Source organism: Propithecus coquereli, unplaced genomic scaffold (genome assembly GCF_000956105.1).
Source record: "Propithecus coquereli isolate 6110/MARCELLA unplaced genomic scaffold, Pcoq_1.0 Scaffold188, whole genome shotgun sequence".
NCBI classification, from domain to species: domain Eukaryota; kingdom Metazoa; phylum Chordata; class Mammalia; order Primates; family Indriidae; genus Propithecus; species Propithecus coquereli.
In genome coordinates, this window is record NW_012143634.1 from 1455154 (window position 1) to 1477329 (window position 22176).

At 40.7% G+C, this 22176-nt stretch overlaps 2 protein-coding genes across 6 annotated transcripts in view; both read right to left on the minus strand.

The window, feature by feature from the left end:
- Nucleotides 1-740, minus strand: part of KDM6A (lysine (K)-specific demethylase 6A) — a 195830-nt gene extending 195090 nt beyond the window's left edge. For all 4 annotated transcript variants that reach the window (XM_012642815.1, XM_012642813.1, XM_012642814.1 and 1 more), the window contains exon 1: nt 205-740. In XM_012642815.1, coding sequence (XP_012498269.1) covers nt 205-365 — 161 coding nt within the window. In that variant the 5' untranslated portion in view covers nt 366-740. The remainder of the gene's footprint in view (nt 1-204) is intronic.
- Nucleotides 741-21351: 20611 nt separating this feature from the next.
- LOC105809053 (dual specificity protein phosphatase 18-like) lies at nt 21352-21906 on the minus strand. 2 transcript variants are annotated; one of them, XM_012642807.1, is made up of 2 exons: nt 21740-21906; nt 21440-21629 (listed from the first exon to the last, which is right to left on the minus strand). In XM_012642807.1, the coding sequence occupies exons 1-2, from the start codon at nt 21904-21906 to the stop codon at nt 21440-21442; spliced, it is 357 nt and encodes a 118-aa protein (XP_012498261.1). The 2 variants fall into 2 exon arrangements, with proteins under 2 accessions (XP_012498260.1, XP_012498261.1); XM_012642806.1 differs by having other exon boundaries at nt 21352-21906.
- Between the last annotated feature and the right edge of the window lie 270 nt (nt 21907-22176).

Genomic DNA, 22176 nt, shown 5'->3' on the forward strand with positions numbered 1-22176 from the left:
GAGAGACACACACGGCTCGTTAGCGCTCCGGGAACGCCACCGACCCGTCCCTGCTCGAGCCCGAGGCCCCGGCGGAGGCGGCGCGGAGAGCGCCAAGCCGAGGTGCCCGCCCCGCGGCCGCCAGAGGCAAGCCGCGCTCGGGCCTTCCCGGAGAGCGGCTCCTGCCCGTCCGGAGCCGACCGCGCGGGAGACGGCGGCCCGTACCTGTCCAGTCCGCCGAGCGCCTCCCTCTCCTCGGCTGTCAGGCTGGGGGACGCCTCCTCGCTCTCGCCGCTCGCTTTTCCCGCCGCCATTTTCTTTTCCTCATCACCGAAAGCGGCGGCGGCAGCGGCGGCGGTAGCGAGCGACACTCCGCAGGATTTCATGGAAACGCAGCGAATTCACAACTCCAACGCCGACACCCCCCCCCCGGACCGGGGCCCGCAACGACGCCCCCAATTGCTCCGCGCGGGACCGGCACACCAACTTTATCGCCGCCTCCTCCTCCGCCGCGGGCGGCGGCAACGAAAAATCCCAACGCGGCGGCGGCGAAGGTGGCGGCGGCAGGGGCTGCGGAGCCCCCGGGTCGGCAGTGGCGGCGCTCGGCTGTAGGGTCACATCGCGGGGGCGGGCAGGGGGCAGCCACGGGCGGGGACGGCGGGAACAACCGGAGCGCGCGGAGCTGGGGAGCACGGGGGGGAATTCGTTGGAGACACAAACTTCCCCGGCACCAGCACAAAGTTGTTGTAATTGTGTCACACAGCGAACCCCACGCCGCCGCCGTGACCCCCCTTCCCCGCCCGGCCGGCGCCACCAATCGGCGCAGCCCGCTCCCTTCACGTGACCTTTGTTGACTCACGTCAGCCGTGGCTCCACTTAACTTGCTAGCTGCTTGAGCCCCGCCCACCGAGGCTGCCACCGAGAGGGGAGCGGGATGCAGGCCAATTCTGGCCGGTGGTTGGCTGCTGGGCGCGTCTGTCGGGGGAAGGGTTGTCACCGAGAGGTAGCTTCCTGTTAGGTTGTGCTAGTTAAATACACTCGGGGAGAGAATGGAGGGTCCGGGCCGTGTCGCCTCGGGAGCCGCGGCGGGCTTGGGAGGGGGAGGGGAGTGGTGGGGAAGGGCGAGGTCCGACACCGCCCGTGGCGGGCGCGAGCTGCGGGCGAGGACGCCATGGACGCCCTTTGCCTGCCCGGGAGCTCCAGGATGGGCCCAGACCGCAGCACCGGCCGTCCCGCGCGAACTCTGGGGGTCCCGGGCCTGGTACAGGTCGCGTAGCCGGGAGGCGGCGCACGGTCCCGGACCTCTGCCTGCCGAAGAAGGCGCAGACTTTTGGCACTGCTGGAAATAATGGCCTCCGCGAGCTGCTGTGGGCCCCATGCCCCGCGCGCGCCCCGGACGCCGCCCTAGTCCAGGCCTGCGCTTGCGGCCGCGATCCCCTCGCCCGCGCCGAAAGTGAAGGGAGAAAGTCCCCCAGATCCCCGTCGGCACACCCCAGGCCGGAGAGAATGGAGAGTCGCCCGCGGGGTCTGGCTCGCTGACCATGGCTCCCCACCGCCAAAGGTCTGTCTGTTGGCGGCACTTTGGAGCCCAGTTTTCGTGCTTCCTAGGTCTTATCAGTAGTTCGTTATAGTATTAGAAGAAAAAGCAATGAGAAATCGTTAAGCGGGATCTCCAAAATGTTGAGTTCTATTGCTGTGATCTCAGTGGGGCCTTCATGGAAGAGTGGGGGCTGGTTGTGGACAGATCACAGCTTGTGGCCCAGAAAAACCTTACAACTGTGACTACGTGCAGTAACTCTTAGACTACAACACTTTGTTCTGTCTCTCAGGTGCAAATAAAAGACATTAATCTGGCTTTCAATCCACAGTATAATTGAGAGAGAAAACAGGCCTCTTTCGACTATTTTCAAAAAGCACATTTAATAAGCTATATCTCATATAACAGGGCTGTTACAGTTCGCACCTCCAGTCTTCAGGGATAGGAAAATAATAATGGGTCCTTTTATAAACAGAGTTTTGTGTATTTTCAATAATAAGTGTCCACCTGTAACCGGTAGACAAGATATATTTAAACGTGAATTTCAAAACGTGAGAAAGACAATCCAGTGCTGACTCAGTAAATCCTACCAGTATTGCGTGAGAAGCTATGGAAATCCCAACTGATTTTGCACGCAGATACAGTTTTAAATTGTTCCCCTGAGAGTAGTAACTAGACCAACAAACTGTAGTTTTGTATAGATTACAGTTCATGTTTAATTACTTTCTCTGAAACACCTCTTCCATTCTTAATGGTATTGCATTTTGCTTCAGTGGGTACAGAGGGCTGAATATTTTCTACAGCTCAATTAACACATGCGTTGTTAACTTTGTCACAAATGTTGACCTTCAAAGCCTAGGAGATTTTGACCCCACTGTCTCACACATACATACACACACACACATACACACACACAGACTTGCACAAGCAGAGATACAAATTCTGCCAGAATTAGGCCATCTTCCTGAAGTTGGTAGTCCTGACTCAGGCCCTTTCCAAGGGTTATTAGGCTATCCATCTCCTACCCCTCAACACCTTCCTTCCCACCATTGCTAGGTAATAGCGGAATTGCAAGAGTGGATGCAGTGGGCAGGAGTTGGAGTCAGGCAGATCTGGATTTGAATCCTTGTTCCGCACGGGCTGTGTGACCTTGGGAAAGTTACCTATCCTCTAAGCTAGCACTCTATGTCTATTGCAACTACAAGGATCTATCCTCCATCATCAAGCATGGGATAAATTTCATACTGTAACATAAATCCTTATGTCACTATGTAATTTGTTGGATCTTGCATAGTTTATTATCTGTCAAATGTATGTAAAATAGGTTTAAAATCTAAACCTCTAAGGTTTAGATTCTTTACTGGAGAGAGAAGTGGGGACAAAGAATAAATGATTTTATAATAATTATTTCCATGAAAAGTGAATCTGTGAACCCACGTGGAAAACAGAATGGTATAACCAAAGGAGCATGAATTGTGGAATCATACAGATCTAGGTTCAAATCCTAACTCTACCACTTGATCGCTGGGCAACCTTCAACAAGTTAGTCTAATTTTGAGCTTCAGTTCCCTCATCTGTGAAAAAGAGAAAATATAGCCACTTTACAATATTATTTTAGATTAGATGCCATAAGGTAGGTAAAGTGCCAGGTACATAATAGGATTCAAAAACCTCAATAAAATGGGGAGGTTGGAATTTCCAAAATCCTTTCATGATTTCAGTCTGGGTTCCAAATTTATTAATTACCACTCTGTGAATCACTTCCAATTTATCCCTCCCCAACCTCCCTATAAGCCCAACACATAAACAGTCATAATCTACTTTATACTTGGACATATAACCCCAACATTGTTACATCTCTGATTTATTCTCAAACCTTGTTTAGTACTGATTCTTGTTTCATAATTCTAAATATGCCAGGAGCTGAGGGAAGTTTAATCTGAATTTACCAAATTGATATGACAAACATATGCATAGATAAACCAATATTTTAAAATTATGTAAAATAGTATGCCGAATCAGATTATGGACTAATTAGTATATAATTTATAGCAATAACATGTTAATACTTATGTAAGTACCATCAATATCACTTCCATTCAATTATAGGAAAATAAACTTCCTTTTAAATAACAAAGTAGTTAACCTGAAACATTTAGGAATATATAGTTCATTTATGTTAGTATCACATACAGAGTCATGATTTATCTATTCTCATAAATAGAATTATATTTATCCTTTATGTCAGGGTCAGAAGTTTTAAAAAATTTACCAGTTCTTCCCATACTTACAGTGTCGTAAAGATTATCCAACTGATGCCAGAACCCATTGATAATACAAATAAACATAGGGTTAGGGTTGAGCAGAGATGGAGCCAAGTATAAACAGGCTTTCAGTTATTACAAAAACGTCAGTTGTCAGAATAGTTTTGAGATTTCTGCTTCTAGAAGAAGCCTAGACTCTTCACCTTCATCAGGCTGTCACGAGGCACCTCAAATCCCACTCTCTCAACTGTACTGGGGAGCCTGGACTTCCATTCCCACTGGCAGTTATAAGGGGTTACTCCCCATCCCTGCTGTGTTAGTGTCAGAGGAGGCCTAGTGGAGAGTCAAGACTTTCACCACTGCCCAGTGGTAATGCCATCCCCCCATTGTGTCAGTGGGAGCAAAGCAATGTGGGGAGCAATAATGAGGCACTCCTATACCTCCCAGCCAGGGTGATATCAATGGAGGCCTAGTAGAGAGCCAGAACTCTCATCCCCACGGAGCAGTAACAAGGAGACACTCACTCTTCACTCAGCGTCAACAGTGGTTGAATAGGGAACCTGGACTTCCATCTATACCTAGCAGTAACAAGGCAGTTTCCCCTTTCCCCCACCAGAGCAATGTCAGAGGAGGCCTGCTAAAACAGAAATCCAAGTAAGATCCATAGTCTTATAACAATACTCAAAAATACCCAAGTTTCAATAAAAAACCACTCATCATACCAAGAACCAGGATAACCTCAATTTAAATGAGAAAAGATGATCAATAGATACAAACACTAAGGCACATCAGATCTTTGGATTATCTGACAAGAATTTTAAAGCAGCCATCATAACAAGTAATTACAAACCCACTTGAAACAAATGAAGAACTAGAAGGCCTCAGCAGAGAAAGAGGAAGTTTCAGGAAAGAAATAGAAGATACAAATAAGAATTATTGAGCAAGTAGCATCTGTTATCTATTATTGGGAGTAGATGTCCAGGCACTTCTGCACGCTGCATCTTGGTATCAGAGTCTCTGAGGAAAACACAATGCAGTCAAGCACTGGATGGAACAACGCTTTACTCACATAGAAAAGACATAGAGCAAGATCAGATTCAGTAATGGATGTTAGTCTTTCTTGGCCAGCAGGTGTCTCCGGCAGCTGACAAATTCCTCTTCTGCTGCAGCATCAGGATCTCATTCCCTCCCCACAGGGAACAGATATAATAGTGAAGTGGGCCAGGTGTCATATGATGCACACACTTAAGCAAAACAAAGGAGCAGACATTGAGTCTGAAACAAGGAAAGATATCCCCACACAAGGTGACAAGTCCAGAACAGACTGTGAGGACTCTTTATCCCTTGGTAAGGAAGCATTCCAGGCCCAAGGCCTATTTTCATATGGCTGTAAGGAGGTCAAAAAACTGCACCCATGGAATCAAATGGAAATTTTATAACTAAAAAATGATCAAAATAAACTCAGTGTGTGCGCTCAACAACAGAATGGAGGAGATAGAGGAAAGAATCAGTGAACTTCAGAACAGAACAATAGAAAATACCCAATCTGAACAACAGAGAGAAAATACACTGAGAAAATAAATGAATAAACAGAGCCTCCAGAATCTGTGGGCCTATAACCAAAGATCTAACACTTGTGTCATCAAGTGCCAGAAGGAGAGGAGAAATAGGGCTAAAAAACTATGCAAAGAAATAGCTGAAAACCTCCCAAATTGACATGATCCTTGTCCTGAAGCTACTCTTACTTGGAGAGTTGTATAAATAAATTCTATACTATAATACAGAATGATGAGTGCCATGGGCTTTGTCCATATTTCTGTGGAAGCTGATGGAAGAGTTGTCCTTGACAGCATAGAGGGACCAGAGAAGATTCCTAGGGAATAGAAAATAGATTGGTAGGAGCTGGAAGGTGAGTATGGGGGATTTGCATTCCAGGCAGAGGCAGCAACATATCTGCAAGGTGCAGAAGCCTAAGAATATGGGAGTTCTGATAAATTCAAGAAGTTGAGTATGGGCTGGTCTGATGGTAGTGGGTTATCAGACCTTATTAACATTAGTGTCACTAAAGTTGGTATACAACCCCCCACTGCTAAACTTGACTGGCTTTTAAAAAAAGAAATTGAGTATGGCTGTGGCTAAGAGGGTAAGAGAAGAATCAGGAGCTGAAGTTGGAAAAGTAGGCAATACCATGAAGAATGTAGAATGGAATGCTAAAGAATCATACCAAAGGTCATAGTGAACTATTAAAGATTTTAAAGAGCAAAATAATAACTGTAGAGTTGCTATTGGTGTTAGTGCTAACAGAAGACTTCCTTTCACCCAGGGTCAGTACCTGGCACCAAGTTCAGTGAATACTGGTTAGCTGGCTGGCAGCCTGACCCTTTTGCTAGACCAGAGGTCAGAAAACTATGCCCTAGAGGCCAAAATCAGCCCATCACCTGTTTTCATACAGCCATTTCATCCCATGTGAAAATTACATGAAATTCAAATTTTGATGTCCATGAAAAGTTTTATTGAAACACAGTCATGCTTATGTAAGTGTGCATATTGTCTGTGATTGCTTTCATGCAACAATACAGAGTTGAATAGTTTCAACAGGAAACGTATGTGGCACTCTCATCACTTTGCACTGCTGCTCAGTACCCTACAGATCACAGTGATGCTGTTATAACTTGGCAGTGTTTCCAGTGCCATGAGTATAACACTGTGACTTTTTTTATTACCAGTACATACTTATCATGTCAAAACAAGAAAAAAGGGAAAAATGGACTTTAAATGTCATACTTTTAAAGCACAGTGGAATGTGGATTATTTTATCAACTTTGATGGCAAAGCATTTATTATGCAAGAACACTATACTTTTGCTAAAAGAATACAGTATATGTCCACATTATCAGACTAAGCATTCATCACAATATTCCCAACTGACAGGAAAGCAACAGTGAGAACAATTAAAGAATTTAAAACAGAGTATTTCACCACAGCAGAATTTCTTCACAGGAATTAAAATGAGGCTTCAACCAAAGTAATTTTCTGAGTGGCTCATTTCTTAGACAAACAAAGAAAGCTGTTCAATTAAATTGTGTTAGGTTGCAACAGCCAAAGAAATGTGTCCAGAGAAATTAACTTAAGACTTTCAGCTAAAACAGTTGCTTGAAGAGTGAGGACTTTGGGAGCAACATCAATAGTCAATTAAAGGAAAGGCAATTAACTTTCAGTGGTTTTCCTTGGCTCTTCATGAGATAACAAATATTACTGGTACTACTCAGAATCAATGCCATATTGAAGTGGTTGAAGAATTAGCCTCTGCGAATAGTCTTCATGGAACAACTACAGGTGAAAATATTTTCAAAAAAGCTGAGAAAACACTGATTCAGTACAACATGAAGTGGAATCTTCTAAGATGTGTTATAATTGATAGTAGTAGAAATGTATGTGGAGCAGAAAAATACTTAGTTGAAAAATTCATAAAGGTTGTGAAAATGTAAGGTGTTTAAACTCTGTGGCTATTCATAGTATTTTTAATCAGTAGTTACCTTATAGTAATATTTGAATCTGTCATGTGTTGAACCAGTAGTGTCAATGGTAACTTCATTTGCTGTCATGGACTTAATCATCATAAATCAATTTAGTGAATTTTTGTAAGAAATATCCTGACTTTCCCTACCACACAGCAGTTTGATGTCTTAACTATGGCAAAGTTCTATTGTGATTCTTTTGAGCTTAAGACCAAGATTGAAAATTTTTGAATAAGAACTTCCCTCAAGCACTATTCTCAAACAATGAATGGCTTTGGAAATTAGCTTTTGCTGCAGACTTAATAATGTGTCTTAATCAATTTTACCAATTAAAAGGCAAAACAGCACTTAAATGTGAAACTTATACTACATTCAAGTCATTTTGATGACAACTAACATTGCTTGAATTACAAGTAATGTCAAACCATTTTATATACTTTCACGCTGTAAAAAGTTAAAACAAGAAGTGAATTGTCAAAAACAATTTTTAAAGAAAGAAGTGAATTGCCCATTTTTATATAAATTTGCAGCAGATATATTTTTCAAGCTCAAACTATGGTTCTAAGCAGCATTTTTCAGACCTCAATATAAATTCAAAGAAAATTTCCATATATCAAAATTCATTTAACTGCAATTGAGGAGTTTCCACCTAACCATCAATTGCAAGTGATTAATCTGCTATGTAATGACATACTAAAAGGCACATATCAAGAGAAGAATCTACTAAAATTCTATAAATGCCTTCTATCTGATGAATATGCTCAATTAAAATCATATGCACATAGATTGATTCAATGTTTGGCAATGTCTTTCTGTGTGAAAAGACATTTTCAAAAATGAAATACATAAAATTTCATTACAGATCAGCATTAACAAGTGAACATTTGCAATCTAATCTGATGATAGGAATCACTAATTCTGAACCTCGATTAAGCAAAATGTATTCCAAAAACAAAAAATTTCATTCTTCTCACTAGTAGACCTGTATTACCAAAAATTGTACTCAATTACTACTGTTAGATTTTGAATTTCATCAAAAACATATTTGTGGAAATTCGTATTCTTTGTTGTTATATACGTGCCTACATAATATCTTTGATTTTGCCTCTTGGCCTGCCTGCAAAACCTAAAATATTTACTATCTGGCCCTATACAGAAAAAGTTTGCCAACCCCTGGCCTAACTAATTGGTTCCCCCAGGACTTCCAGTTCAAATGCTATATTGCTGTTTGCCCCCAAATTCATCCTGGTCTAACTTCTCACAAAAAATCACCTCAAATACAGAAAAAAAGACAAGATTTCACAACATCAAAGATTAAAACTGACGGGTAACCTAAGGCTTGGATCTGGGTGAAATTGATGTTAATTATGAGGAATATAGCCCTAAAGGGCTGGATTGAGAAAATCCCAGTCATGCTTTAGCTTGGCTTTATTTTCTCAAACAGACACTGACAGGAAAAGGTATGAAGCCACTTATTTAAGGCCCATACCCTCATCCCCTGATGACTGTCTTCCAACTCAAAGACGTGGTGCCTAAACTAACAAGAGTTGTCATTTTCTCTACCCTTGAAAGCTACTCACAAGAATACTGATCCCCATCCACTACACTCCTCTATTTCCTATTGTTTATCTAGACAGATAGATAAAACAAATCAGCAGGAAATAGGAGAGAGATTGGGAGGAAAAGGGAAGAGACTTACATTTAAGTAGGTAAACTCCCTATAACCATGGCTGGCTTCATGAGCCAGTGACCTGTGCAGTCACACCCCATAAAAAAAGGCCCCATGGTTGGTTTAATGCTCTGCTGTGGGCTGGGTGCGGTGGCTTATGCCTGTAATCCTAGCACTGTAGGAAGTTGGGGCAGGAGGATCATTTGAGTTCAGGAGTTTGAGACCAACCTGAGCAATAGCGAGACCCCCATCTCTACAAAAAAAAAAAGAAAGAAAGAAAGAAAAATTAACTGGGCATGGTGGCACACAGGATCTCAGCTATTCATGAGGCTGAGGCAGGAGGCTCACTTGAGCCCAAGAGTTTGAGGTTGCAGTGAGCTATGATGATGCCACTACACTCTACCTGAGGTGACAGAGTAAGACTCTGTCTCAAAAAAAAGGAAGATGCTATGCTGTGACTATCCTGAAATTCTTAATTTTTGAACAAGAGGCCTCATATTCTCATTTCACGTGTCATTTTCCTGCAAATTATGTAGCAATTTCTGCCAAAACTTTATGGAAAGGTCAACTACTTGAAGGTGTCTGAGAGAAGTCTGTGCTGGGAACTTTATTTTGTTGTGCATCACATGAGTAACAAGAGGTACAAAAGGTAAAATCAAACTATGTGTACTTTAATATGCCCTCCAACTACAGACTTGGGATGGTGATTCTGCCACTGGTTATATAGACAGATGGTGGGTCCAAGGGTAACCAGCTCACTCACTGGTGGACAGATATTGAGCCCAGAAAAACTTTGTTTTGTTTGAGAGTGAGGAGAATAACCAACACAGACCTAGGGGAAGAGCACAGCATCCAGAAAAATTAGAGGAAATGAAAACTCTTCTTCACCAGGGCCCAGGAGAAAATTTTAGAAACCTGTTGGCAGCCTTAAGGCTTCCTTCTCTAAAAGGAAGGAAGAGGTGAGGCTAAGATGAAAATCCAACAGGATGAGATGAAAAGAGAAACAGACAGGATAAGGAAAATTACCAAGTACTCTAAAAAAGTAGTAATGAAATTAAAGTACACATTGGAGACAGTAAAGAGCAATATTCATATGGCAAAAAATTGAATTTGATGTCAAGAACAAAGGAGATACTAAGAAACTGAATGGAATATAAAAGACAAAGAGATGGAAACAGTGAAAGAGAAGATGTCGAGAAAGAAGAATGGAGAACCCGGAGAACCGACATATGGATAATTTGTGTTCTTAAGAGAGGAACATAGGCAAATGAAAGAGACGTAATAAACTATAATAAAATAGACAAATTGTCCTTTATTGAAGAACAGCATATGTTAATTGAAAGAGCCCAGTAAGTTCTAGGCAGAGTCAATAAAAAAGGACACACAGCTGGACACATCGTGGCAAAAGTTTTAAGCTACATTATTAAAGTTTCTATGATTGTTCAGGCCAAAAAAAAAGAAATCAGATTACCCAGAAAAAACAAAAGTCAGTCTCTGACTTCTCATATATAGAGTTTTAGAGAGAAAAACTTATGACCCCAAAATGTAATATACATGAATTGTTTTTGAAGTATAAAAATGTCAGAAAAACATTCTCTGCTATTTAAGGGATCATAAAAAATATCACCTCCTTGAAAAAATTGGTTTACAATCTAATGCAACCAACCAAGAGATGAAGTAAAAATAAAAGCTCAAGAACGGAGAAGCCACAGGGGGGAGCATTATCAAGCCAAAATAGAAGTGCATCTAAATTATTGCATCATATCTAATTATAAAATGCAACCTGAATTCTGATTTTTTTCCTCAAGTTAGGTTTTGAATTTTTAAAACTAATAAAAGTATCTGGCCTTTATCAAAAAGTCCCAAAACAATAAATGTTGGCGTGGATGCGGAGAGATAGGAACACTCATACACTGCTGGTGGGACCGCAAACTAGTGCAACCGCTGTGGAAAGTAATATGGAGATACCTTAAACAGATACTTGATCCAGCAATCCCGTTACTGGGCATCTACTCAAAAGAACAAAAGACACTCTATAAAAAAGACACGTGCACCCGAATGTTTATAGCAGCACAATTCACAATTGCAAAGATGTGGAAACAACCCAAGTGTCCATCAATACATGAGTGGATTAATAAAATGTGGTATATGTATACCATGGAGTACTATTCAGCTTTAAGAAACAATGGTGATGTAACACCTCTTGTATACTCCTGGATAGAGCTGGAACCCATTCTACTATGTGAAGTATCCCAAGAATGGAAAAACAGTCACCACATGTACTCACCAGCAAGTTGGTATTAACTGATCAACACATATGTGCACATATAAGAATAACATCTATTGGATGTTGGGCAGAGGGAGGGGGCAGGGAGGAGGAGGGGACGGGTATATGCATACACAAAGAGTACAAGACGCACCATCCGAGGGATGGACACGCTTGAAGCTCAGACTTGGCGGGGGAGGGGGGGCAAGGGCAACATACGTAACCTAAGCATCTGTACCCCCATAATATGCTGAAATAAAAAAAAAGTATCTGAATCTAAAACCTGAGTTAATATTTACACGGGTTAGAATGGGGAATGAGGTAAAGATGAAGTGTGCTAAATCTTATATCTCAAAAGCGTGATTCAAAACATGTCATTTTACTCTGGACCCATCAATTAGATAAAGATTAAGTTAAAGAAAACTTTTGAAAAACCTAAAGGTACTTACCAGATAATATATTTACTGTATCTATTCAAGAAATAGAAAGGTGTTTGCAGTAAAAGTACAAGTTTCCCCTTCCTCCAGGTAGCTGCTTTCAACTGATAGAATGAAATACTTTTGAAAACAATGGAGAAGATAAAAAACAAGAATTGGAAATAAGGAAATGGCAGAGAAAGTCATGGAACAAAAGGCATACAAGCAAAGATTTCAGAATTAATAAAAATGTAAATCCACTATTAAAAGACTTGGTTGAGTAAAAGAAATTTAAATATAATCTAGTTACAAGAAACATACCATTAAAAACGGTATAATATGTTACAAACTAAAAAATATACAAAGACATATTAGACAAATGCAGAGGAGAAAAAAGGGAGGGGGAGCAGTTGGCAATATTAGAACATCAAGACAAAAAGCTTTAATCAGGCAAAGTGAGTTAATTTTATATTAGTAAAAGGGTGCAAATAAAATTCTAATTGTTTTAGAGTTCAGTGCCAGACTATCATACCACCAAAATACATAAAGAGAAACCATTAGAAATTGTATTAGTCGGGATTCTCCAGAGAAACAAAACCAATAGCATATATATATATATATATATATAGAGAGAGAGAGAGAGAGAGAGAGAGAGAGAGAAACTGAGAGATTGGGATTTTAAGGAATTGGCTCATGCCATTGTGGCGACTGGCAAGTCTGTAATCCACAGGGTAGGCCAACATGCTAGAAACTCGGGTAAGAGTTGATGTTGCAGTCTCAGGTCTGAAATCTGCAGGGCAGCCCAGCAGACTAGAAACTCGGCAGGGTTTCTATGTTGCAGTATTGAGGAATAATTGCTTTTTCTTTGGGGAACCTGTCTTTGCTCTTAAGGCCTTCAACGTATTGAATGGATGCCACCACATTATGGAGAGTAATCTGCTTTACTTAAAGTCAATTGATTGCAAATATTAATCACATCTACAAAATACCTTCACAGCAACATCTAGACTAGTGTTCAATCAAACAAATGGGCACCATAGCCTAGCCAAGTTGACACATAAAATTAACCATCACAGAAATACAGGGAGAAATTGACAGACAGACAAAGCAATATAAGACTAACATAACTCTTAGTCTTGAACATACCAAGCAGACCAAAAAAATAAATATGAATACAGAGAATTGGAGTACTATTAAGAATGTATATATTATGGATTATATATAAACTTTATATAAATATAACTATTTTAACTTACATTATAAATTATATAAATAGATGAAAATGGTGGTAGCAATCTGAAAAAAAAGTAATGTTTGATCCATACCTCATGCTCTGTATCAGGATATATTCCAGATGAATCAAACATTTACATGTTAAAATTGAAACACCAAAGTGCTTGAAGTAACTGTGATTACATGCCTGTAATCTCAGCACTTTGGAGGTGGAAGGATGGCTTGAGGCCAGGAGTTCAAGACCAGCCTGGGCAACACAGCAAGACCCCCTCTTCAAAAAATTTTTAAAAATTAGCTGGGTGTGGTGGCACACACCTGTAATCTGAGCTACTCGGGAGGCTGAGGCAGAAGGATTGCTTGAGCCAAGGAGTTGGAGGTTGCAGTGAGCTATGATGATGCCACTGCATTCCAGTCCAGCCTGGGTAACAGAGTGAGACCCTGTCTCTTAAAGAAAAAAAAAGTACTTGAAGTGCAAGGGGATACTTTTTTAGTATAATCTTAGAGTGCAGAAAGCCTTTCTTAGAATGACACAGAATCCTAAAGCCATAAAAAAAACCCTAAACCTAATAAATCTGGCTAAATAAAAATAAATAATATTTGTCTGGCAAAAATATTCTAAGCAAAGTCAAAAGATAAATGAAAAATTGCAGAAAATATTTGAAATTCTCACAGACAAATGCCTTATTTCTCTGATAGAGTTCTTACAAATCAAAAAAAAGACCTTAACAACCTAATAAAATATTGATATGAGCAACCAGTTCATAGAAAGAAAAATACAAATTATTCTTAGAAGAATGAAAATATAGTAGAATGTACTTGTAATAAGAAACACACAAAAGTAAACTGAGACACCATTGTTCACTGGTCAGAATGACAAAGATACAAAAGTGTGACATCATACTATGCTGTTGAATCTGTGGGGAAACAGGCACTTTTATACATTGCTGATAGGTTTTTTGTTGTTGTTTTTTTTTTTTTGGACAGAGTCACTCTGTTGCCCTGGGTAGAGTGCAATGGTGTTATCACAGTTTACCGGAGGATTATAGGCATGAGCCACCATGCCCAGCCTGCCGTTAGGTTTTGATAACATACATAGGAATTAATGTAGCAATGTTTATGGAAGATTTAAAATTATGAAATTAGACCTGCTATTTCCATTTCTAGTAATATCCTATGGATATATTGACACATATATAAAATAATTTATATACATAGACTAAACTACCAGTTTGTTTATTGCAGTATTATTTGTAATAGCAAAATTTTGACAACAACCTAAATGTCCGTCAATAAGAGACGGGTTAAATGAACTGTGATACTGACATACAATGTATACTATGCAGTTGTAAAGAAAATCAAGATGTTCTCTTCTACTGACTTAGCATGATCTATAACATATATTATTAAACAAAAAGAAGCAAAGTAGTGAACAGTGCATGAAATGTGTTACTACTTGCTGAAAAATGAAAAAAATATATATACATATGTAATTCCATGTGTATATATAAAATAATATCTTGGAACAATACAGAAGAAATTGATAATACTGGCTGCCTACCCTTAATCACCATTCCTTACTTTCCCTCATCCTCCCATAATTGTCTTCACCCTCACCCCCCAAGCCCCAGGAACCTATTTCTGTAGGACATCATGCTATTTGAGTTTGGATTATCTGTCCTTTTTTTAAGTATCTTATTTTTGTGGGACTCGTGCATATGTACGTTGTTAAAATTGTTTTTCTCCTGTTAATCTGTTTTATGTTGACTTCATTCATAGCCCAGCCAAAGAAACTAGAAGGATAAAAAGAAGGCATTTTCCTTACCCTACAATACTATTAACTTACTTTTTTATGTAGTTTTATTTTACCAATATGTATCTGTATATTTTCATGATTATTTTTTCTTTTAACTTTATAAAATATAACCACGTTCTATGTAGTCTGTTGAAAAAAAAAATACTGGCTGCCTTTGGGGAAGAGAACTAGTTGGGTACAGGACAGAGGTGAGGAAACTTTCATTCTGTATACCCTTATGTGCCTTTTGAATCATCAATCATGAGTGTATTCCCTATTCAAACATTAAAATTTTTTAAATAATAAAATATAAAATATATAAACGTAGAATCCTATCAATACATAATACATATGTTATACTGCTCAAAAGACAATTAACAAGAACATCTCAATTCTATAAAGCAAAAATTATTCTTTGACCATCATACAATAAAGCTAGAAATGAATGCAAACCCTCATGTCCCTAGCACAAGCCCCAGTGCTACTTGAACTTGGAGCCTCCAGAGTTCAACCAAACTGATCACAGAGGCCTTTTTAACTTGGTCAAGCCTCATACTCTTCTTATTCCGTCACCATAAAGGCTGTTGAGGAGAGAGGCTAAGTTCAGATTCCAACACTCTTAAGAGCCATACTTCAGAAAGTCTTGTTAAATATACTTTTTGAACATAACTATGTGACTGAGGCCTTGTTCCAGCTTTCTGGATGGGGAGTACCTGGCAGGGAGTCTGGCCCAAGCACCAAAAGGTTACCATAAAATTCATGTTTTCACTGCCTCCTCTTCCCTTGTCAGGCAGTTCTCAAACGGTGATCAAGTCACCTCCCCACCTTCCTATAGCTCATTAATAGGGGAATGGCGAAAGTGTAGGGAAAAGAGATACTAAGGGAGCTGGAAATGGGCTCTCAAGTACCCACAGGTAAATGCAGCCCTCTTCTTGGGTATATTGGATATCTTCTTTACTTCAACAGCATAGATCAGAATGGCTAATCATATGATGTCACAGATGTCTCATTGGTAACATAACAGATGTGTTGTAAATGTTTTACCAGGCAAAACTGTTTTTTAAAATTGAATTACAAAGAAGTGAATGAGTGTGTGTATGTGTATGTATGTATGAGTGTGTGTGTGTTTTAGTGCACTAAATTACAATTTGCTAACATTATGAGCCTTTGGAATTAAGACATACAAACTCCAGAAATACGGTTAATGTTTAACTGATCAAATTTCAGGTATTCTGGGTAGCTCTGATCTTTTATTTAAATGCTTATATATGTATAAACATGTACAATGTGTGTTCTAGTTTTGCCTTTTCAATCTGTCAATACCTGGTTAAATAGTTCTTTACATTAATAGTAAATATTCTCTGATAAAATAACTAATATGGTTTTTGTTTTCCTGATTGGGGGAAATGTTATTGCTCTACCAAATAGAACAGTGTACTGTGAAGCTGCAGCAATTTTAAGGAATATGATACTGCCGCAGGAAAAGATTAACAATGTAACAAGCTAGAAGGAACAAAAGCAGACACAAATTATTTATGGTGGTATTGCAACATCTCAAAATTACTTTTAAAAATTAAATAACTCCAACTTATACCATAGACCAAAATTAGTTTGGGACAGATTTAACAGTTAGCTGTCCCCCAGTGTAATAATTGATTGAGGCAGCAATCATTAATGGACTCTAATACCATTGGCTGAAAGTAATAGGATATTCACACAGTGCTAAAGTGTCACTCCACAGGTTACTGTACTTACTAATTTTAAAGGCATGTATCTGGTGGTCACCACCTTAACTAAGTGATCGGAACTTAACCTCACTGCTTACGGTATAAAGAGACATTTGTGCATCCAGATTCATGCAGCATGTCACTACTTCTGAAGTATTCCAGCAAAAAATTCTTAACCCAAATCTAATCGAACCTCTAGACCTAGCTTCCAGTTTAAAGAAATTACAAGGGATAGAGTAACAAGTTAATCAATAGCATGAAGAAATAATTGGACAAATCCAGAGTACTGAACGTTATACCATAAAATGGTTCTGGACTCATCAAAAGGACAATGTGAGGGGGGAAAAGAGTGGAGGCACTAATCTAGAATGAAATAAATACAATAATGAAATTCAGTGTGTGACCTTGATTGGATCGTGTTTGAGAAAGAAAAAATAGCTATAAAAGACATTTTGGGCATAGTGGGAAAATTTCAATATGGACTGAATATTAGGGAATTGTTATTAATTAACTGGCTTCTATTTGATAATAATATTATGAGTATATAGGAGAATGTCCTTATTCTTAGGTGATGTATTTTGAAATATTCAAGAGTGAAGTGTTATGATATCTGCAACTTACTTTCAAATTGATCAGGAAAAAAAGATTCTATTGAGAGACAGAGAGAGAAAGCAAATATGACAAAAAGCTAACAATTGATTTATCTAAATGGAGCAAATGTGAGTGCTCATTTTACTATTCTTTCAACTTTCTGGATATTTGAACATTTCCAAATAAAAAAATTGGGCAAAAAAGTTTCAAAAGTAAAAATAAAAAATCAACTGGGGGAAAATAACAGTTAATATTTTTATAATTATACAATGGAGAAAAACCTTTAAAGTATTATTCAGAAGCAAAAACCATTCAAACCTAAGCAACATAGTGGGAACCTGTCTCTACAAAAATAGAAACTTAACCAGGTATGGTGGAACCGGCCTTTACTCCCAGCTACTTGGAGGCTGAGGCAGGAGGATCCCTTGAGCCAAGGAGTTTGAGGTTGCCGTGAGCTATGATTGTATCACTGCACTCCAGCCTGGGTGACAGAGCAAGATTCTGTCTCAAAAACAAAACAAAACAAAACAAAAATTCAATTAAAGATTCATAGATTTAACTACATACAAATTTAAACTTTTGAATCACGTACAAGCACCATAAACATATGGCACATGATAAACTGGGATAAATATACACATTTGACAAGAAAAATTGAATATCCTTATTCTATCTCTCAGTTCTTACTATTGAAAAGAAGAAAAAGATTTATGTTCTGATAGAAAAATGTCGAAGGGTATGAATAAATAATTCAAAAAAAGGGTAAAGATGAGAAGATATGGAGTACCTAGTATTAACAACTGCTTGGTTAATGTTTCTGAACCTTCATTAAAGTGGTCTGAGGTGCTTATTAACAATGTAACTTCCTGGACCTACTGAATCTAAATGTGGTGGTGAGGTCTGGGTATCAGTATAATAAAAACTCCCCTAATGATTTATAATCATTCCCGAATAATTTGGGAATCAAGAGTATGACGCAAAAATTTCCTTCTTTCAAGGTCAGGCGCAGTGGCTTACACCTGTAATCTGAGCACTTTGGAAGGCAGAGGTGGGAAGATTTCTTGAGGCCAGGAGTTTGAGACCAGCCTGAGCAAGAACGAGACCCTGTCTCTGCAAAAAATACAAAAATTAGTTGAGCATGATGGTGTGCACGTATAGTCCCAGCTACTTGGGAAGCTGAGGCAGAAGGATCACTTGAGCCCAGGAGCTGGAGGTTGCTGTAAGCTATGATGATGCCATAGCACTACACTCCAGGTGACAGAGCAAGACCCTGTCTCAAAAAAAAAAAGAAAGAAATTCTTCTTTCCATCTACTTACCTTTGTCTCAAAAGAAATGCGGGAAAACAGAGCCCAGACTAAATGTCGCCTCTTTACTCCTGGCCTGTGTGCTGCCCTGCCATAGGCAAATTCCTTAACCACATTAGTACAGTGTGAATAATAACTACCTTGAAGGACTGTTATAGGGACTAGAGACACTGTAAAGTGCCCAGTACTGTGTTTGGCATATAATAGCTTCCTAATAAAGGATGGTTATCATTATTTTCCACTCTTACTCATATTCTACTTTTACACCACTGCATTTCTTTTTTTCCAGGTGACATGATCCTTTTCTTCTTGTATGTGTGTGTGTGTGTTATAGCGTTTTATGCATAATTGCTGAAAACTAGAGATAACCCTCTTATGAGTTGAATCATATCACCCCAAAATATGTTGAAGTCCTAACCCCCAGAACCTCATAATATGACCTTATTTGGAAACAGGGTCATTGCAGGTGTAATTAACTTTAATGAGGTCATATTGGAGTAAATGAGTCCCTAATCTGATTGGTGTCCTTATAAGAAGAGGGAAATTTGGACATTATGCACAGAGGGAAGACAGATGTGAAGACACACCAGGGAAGATAGCCATGTGACCACAGAGGCAGAAATTGGAGTGATGCATCCACAAGCCAAGGAGTGCCAAGAAGTCCCAAGGAGTGTCAGCAACCACCAGAAGGTAGAAACAGGCAAGGAAGCATTCTCCGCTACAGGTTTCAGAGGGAGTATGGCCCTGCTGACACCTCGATTTAGGAGTTCTAGCCTCCGTAACTATGAGAAAATCATTTCTGTTCTCTTAAGCCATCCAGTTTTTGGTATTTGTTACAGCATTCCCTAGGAAACTAATACAAACCCTAATATCTTTCAATAGGTGGTTGTAAAACAAACTCATAGAACCATACAATGGACTACAACATGAGTGAGTCTCAGAGACATTATGCTGAGTGAAAGGAGCCAGTCTCTAGAGGTTATATCCTATATAATTCCATTTATGTGACAAATCTATAGAGAAGGAAAACAGATCAGTGTTTGCCAGAGGTTGGGATGGGGTAAAGGTTTGACTACAAAGGGAAAACATGAGAAAAATTTTTGGAGTCGTGGAACTGCTCCATATCCTGATTGTGGTGGCAGTTACCTAAATCTATGCATTTGTTAAAACTCATAGAACTGTAGAACCAAAAAGAGTTAATTTTGTGGTATATTAATTTAGATATTTAAGAAAATGAAAGCACACACACACATAAATACACACATATATATTAATATATACCCAAATAATTTTCTTTAAAAAAATGTTTTAAAAGAAATTTTCCATCTGGGATTCTGCCAGAAGGCTGTTTTGTGGGAGTTCTGCCACATTGACCCTTGTGTTCTATGGGCCTGTTTTTCCATCTGTAAAAGGAGGGGATCTGTCTAGAGCAGTGATTTTCATTCCCTCCTCCCCATATTGTGCCCTAGGCACTCCTTTTGTGGAAGTGGGGCAGAGTGGGGGTGATGATGGGTTTGGAAAGAAAGGACATTCGAACTTCACTGGGCTCTGGACACACAGGTCTGCTTCAACTGGAGCAGTTGTCCTTTTGTCTCATATATTTTTTGTCTAAAAAGCTCTGGATTAGAATAGGTGAATAGGTGAACCCAAGTCAGAGTCCCAAATACCTGGGGAGTCCGAACAATCCTGGATTCCAGGGCCTGTGTATGGGGCTCACTTGTTCATCCCTTTTGCAAGTGCTCCATGGGTCCTGGTAGTTAGCAAGACCAGGCTGCTGGCTCTAGCAGTCAGTGACTCTAAACAAGGTGTTTGAGGGAGAGCTGGAATTGTGCTTCTTCATGATCCTCTGAATGCACATGGATTAAACACAATGGGACCTCTGAAAAGGCTCTAAATCTAGGCCTCTTCTGAGGTAGGGTGCAAAAGGACCCTAAACCATTTGTTTTTAAACACTGGATAATTTTTTTTGTTTTTTGGGAAAAGCACTGTGTAAACAACAAAGGGCTGTGCACAGATGGGGAAAATGCCATTATGAGGATGTGTGTTGACCCCAAACCAGCAGAGCCGAAGAGTATCCTTGCCCTTTACTCCTAGCATGAAACCACTCATGTGCCAGGTACTGTGCTAAGGTCTAGTCCTCACAACAGCTCTGTGGGAGAAGGGGTGTCATTGTTTTGACAGGTGAGGAAACTAAGGCTCTGAGAGAGGCCCCAGGTCACAATGGGAGGAGATGTCAGAGGTGACAGGGCTGGGTCATGGCCAACAGCTCCAGCCTCCCAAGCCAAGGTCCATAAGAGGAACCCCTGAGGCCTAGTGTCAGGGGTGCTCTGTCTCAGTACATGCCCTGGGAAAGGGACTATTGTCCCTTTTCACAAAGGCTGGTTAGGGATCACCAAGGACACCATGAGACCTTACCATCTAGTGGAGCACTCAAAAAAATACAATATTTTTACACTTTGTAGAGTGGAATGGTTTCTTCAAAGCTAATGTATAAACTCAAGCTAGAAAACCAAAGATGGACCACTGTGGTTGAAGGTGGGGGCAAGGGTAGCCTGAGACTCCCCCAGGGCTCTTGGAGCACTGCTTGAAGTTCACTTATCCAGTAGGTTTGCACTTACTAGGAGAAGCACAGGGGTACCATGATGTCTAAAGCTTTGACTTTGGGTTGGAACGAACTAGGGGGACTCACTGGAGGGTTAGCCAGCCTCAGGCAGGGCTTGGGATTCCAGGCCTGCCACATGTTGGGTGCTGCTGGCAGGCCCATCTGAGCTGGGCATCATCTTCGCCACATGGTTCCCGCCAGGCCCCAGCAGCCTGACCTGCCCTCCCCCGCAAGATAAGAAACATTTTTGCCATCTTACGTTTAATGAATTTTATTCTTAAAACAAAGGGCTTACTACGCTAAAAATTCCATCACCCCTCCCTTTTTTCTTGCCGGTCTACAAGGCAACATCAGTTTTCTTTACCAACAAGATGCCAAGTGTTCAAATTCAGTCTTGCTGTAGAATCGCGGCAGATGTCAGGGGCTGGCTGTGATGGCTCACACCGGCATCATCAGATGATGTCTTTCTCGTATATGTCAGGAATCCTACCAATCGGTGAGTCGATCATGTGCACAGTGTTCTTACTAAACAGCTTGAATTCATAATGGATGAGCTGTTCCCAAAAGCCGTTGTTGGGCCGGATGATGGGGCGGCACGACTTGGTCCAAGTGTGGGCGGCCAGCAGGGACATGGAGTGGTATTTCATGAGGTAAGCCAGGCAGAGGGCGGCTGAGCGGCTCACTCCGGCGACACAGTGCAGCAGTGTGCGGCCCTGCTTCATTTCCACGTCGTGGATGTAATCAGCGATCGGGTCAAAAAACTCACAGAGGCGTGAGCTGGGAGCATCGACCACCGGTACCTGTAAATATTGAATGTCCTTGAAGGGCGTGTTCACCACCTCCACTGACACATTGATGACCGTGGTGATGTTGTTGCTGGACAACATAAGTTTGTTGTTGGCGGCCACACCACCGCTGAGGTATAGGGTAGTGGTTATCCGAGAGAGGCCACGGATAGAGGCCTGCCGGGCAGCCTGAGATGGCATGGAACTCAGAGGTGTTGTCATCAAGGCGGCTGGTCAGGGGTCTCTCCGCGCTGGTTCGGGGCACCACCCTCGCAAGGGAGTGCAGGAAAGCAGCCCTGCCGCGTCTCAGAGGAGGGTTTGGGGGAAAGAGGACTAGCCACCCATTGCCACCGTCTTTTACTCTACTCCGCCCACGCCCACCCTGAGCGTCACAATCCCCAATGGCCAGGAGGCGGTGCTCTGGTTTCCATGGCAATGGCCACTTGCAGCAGGGAGGACAGAACCTCTGAGCCCGGTCTTCAGAGAAACCCG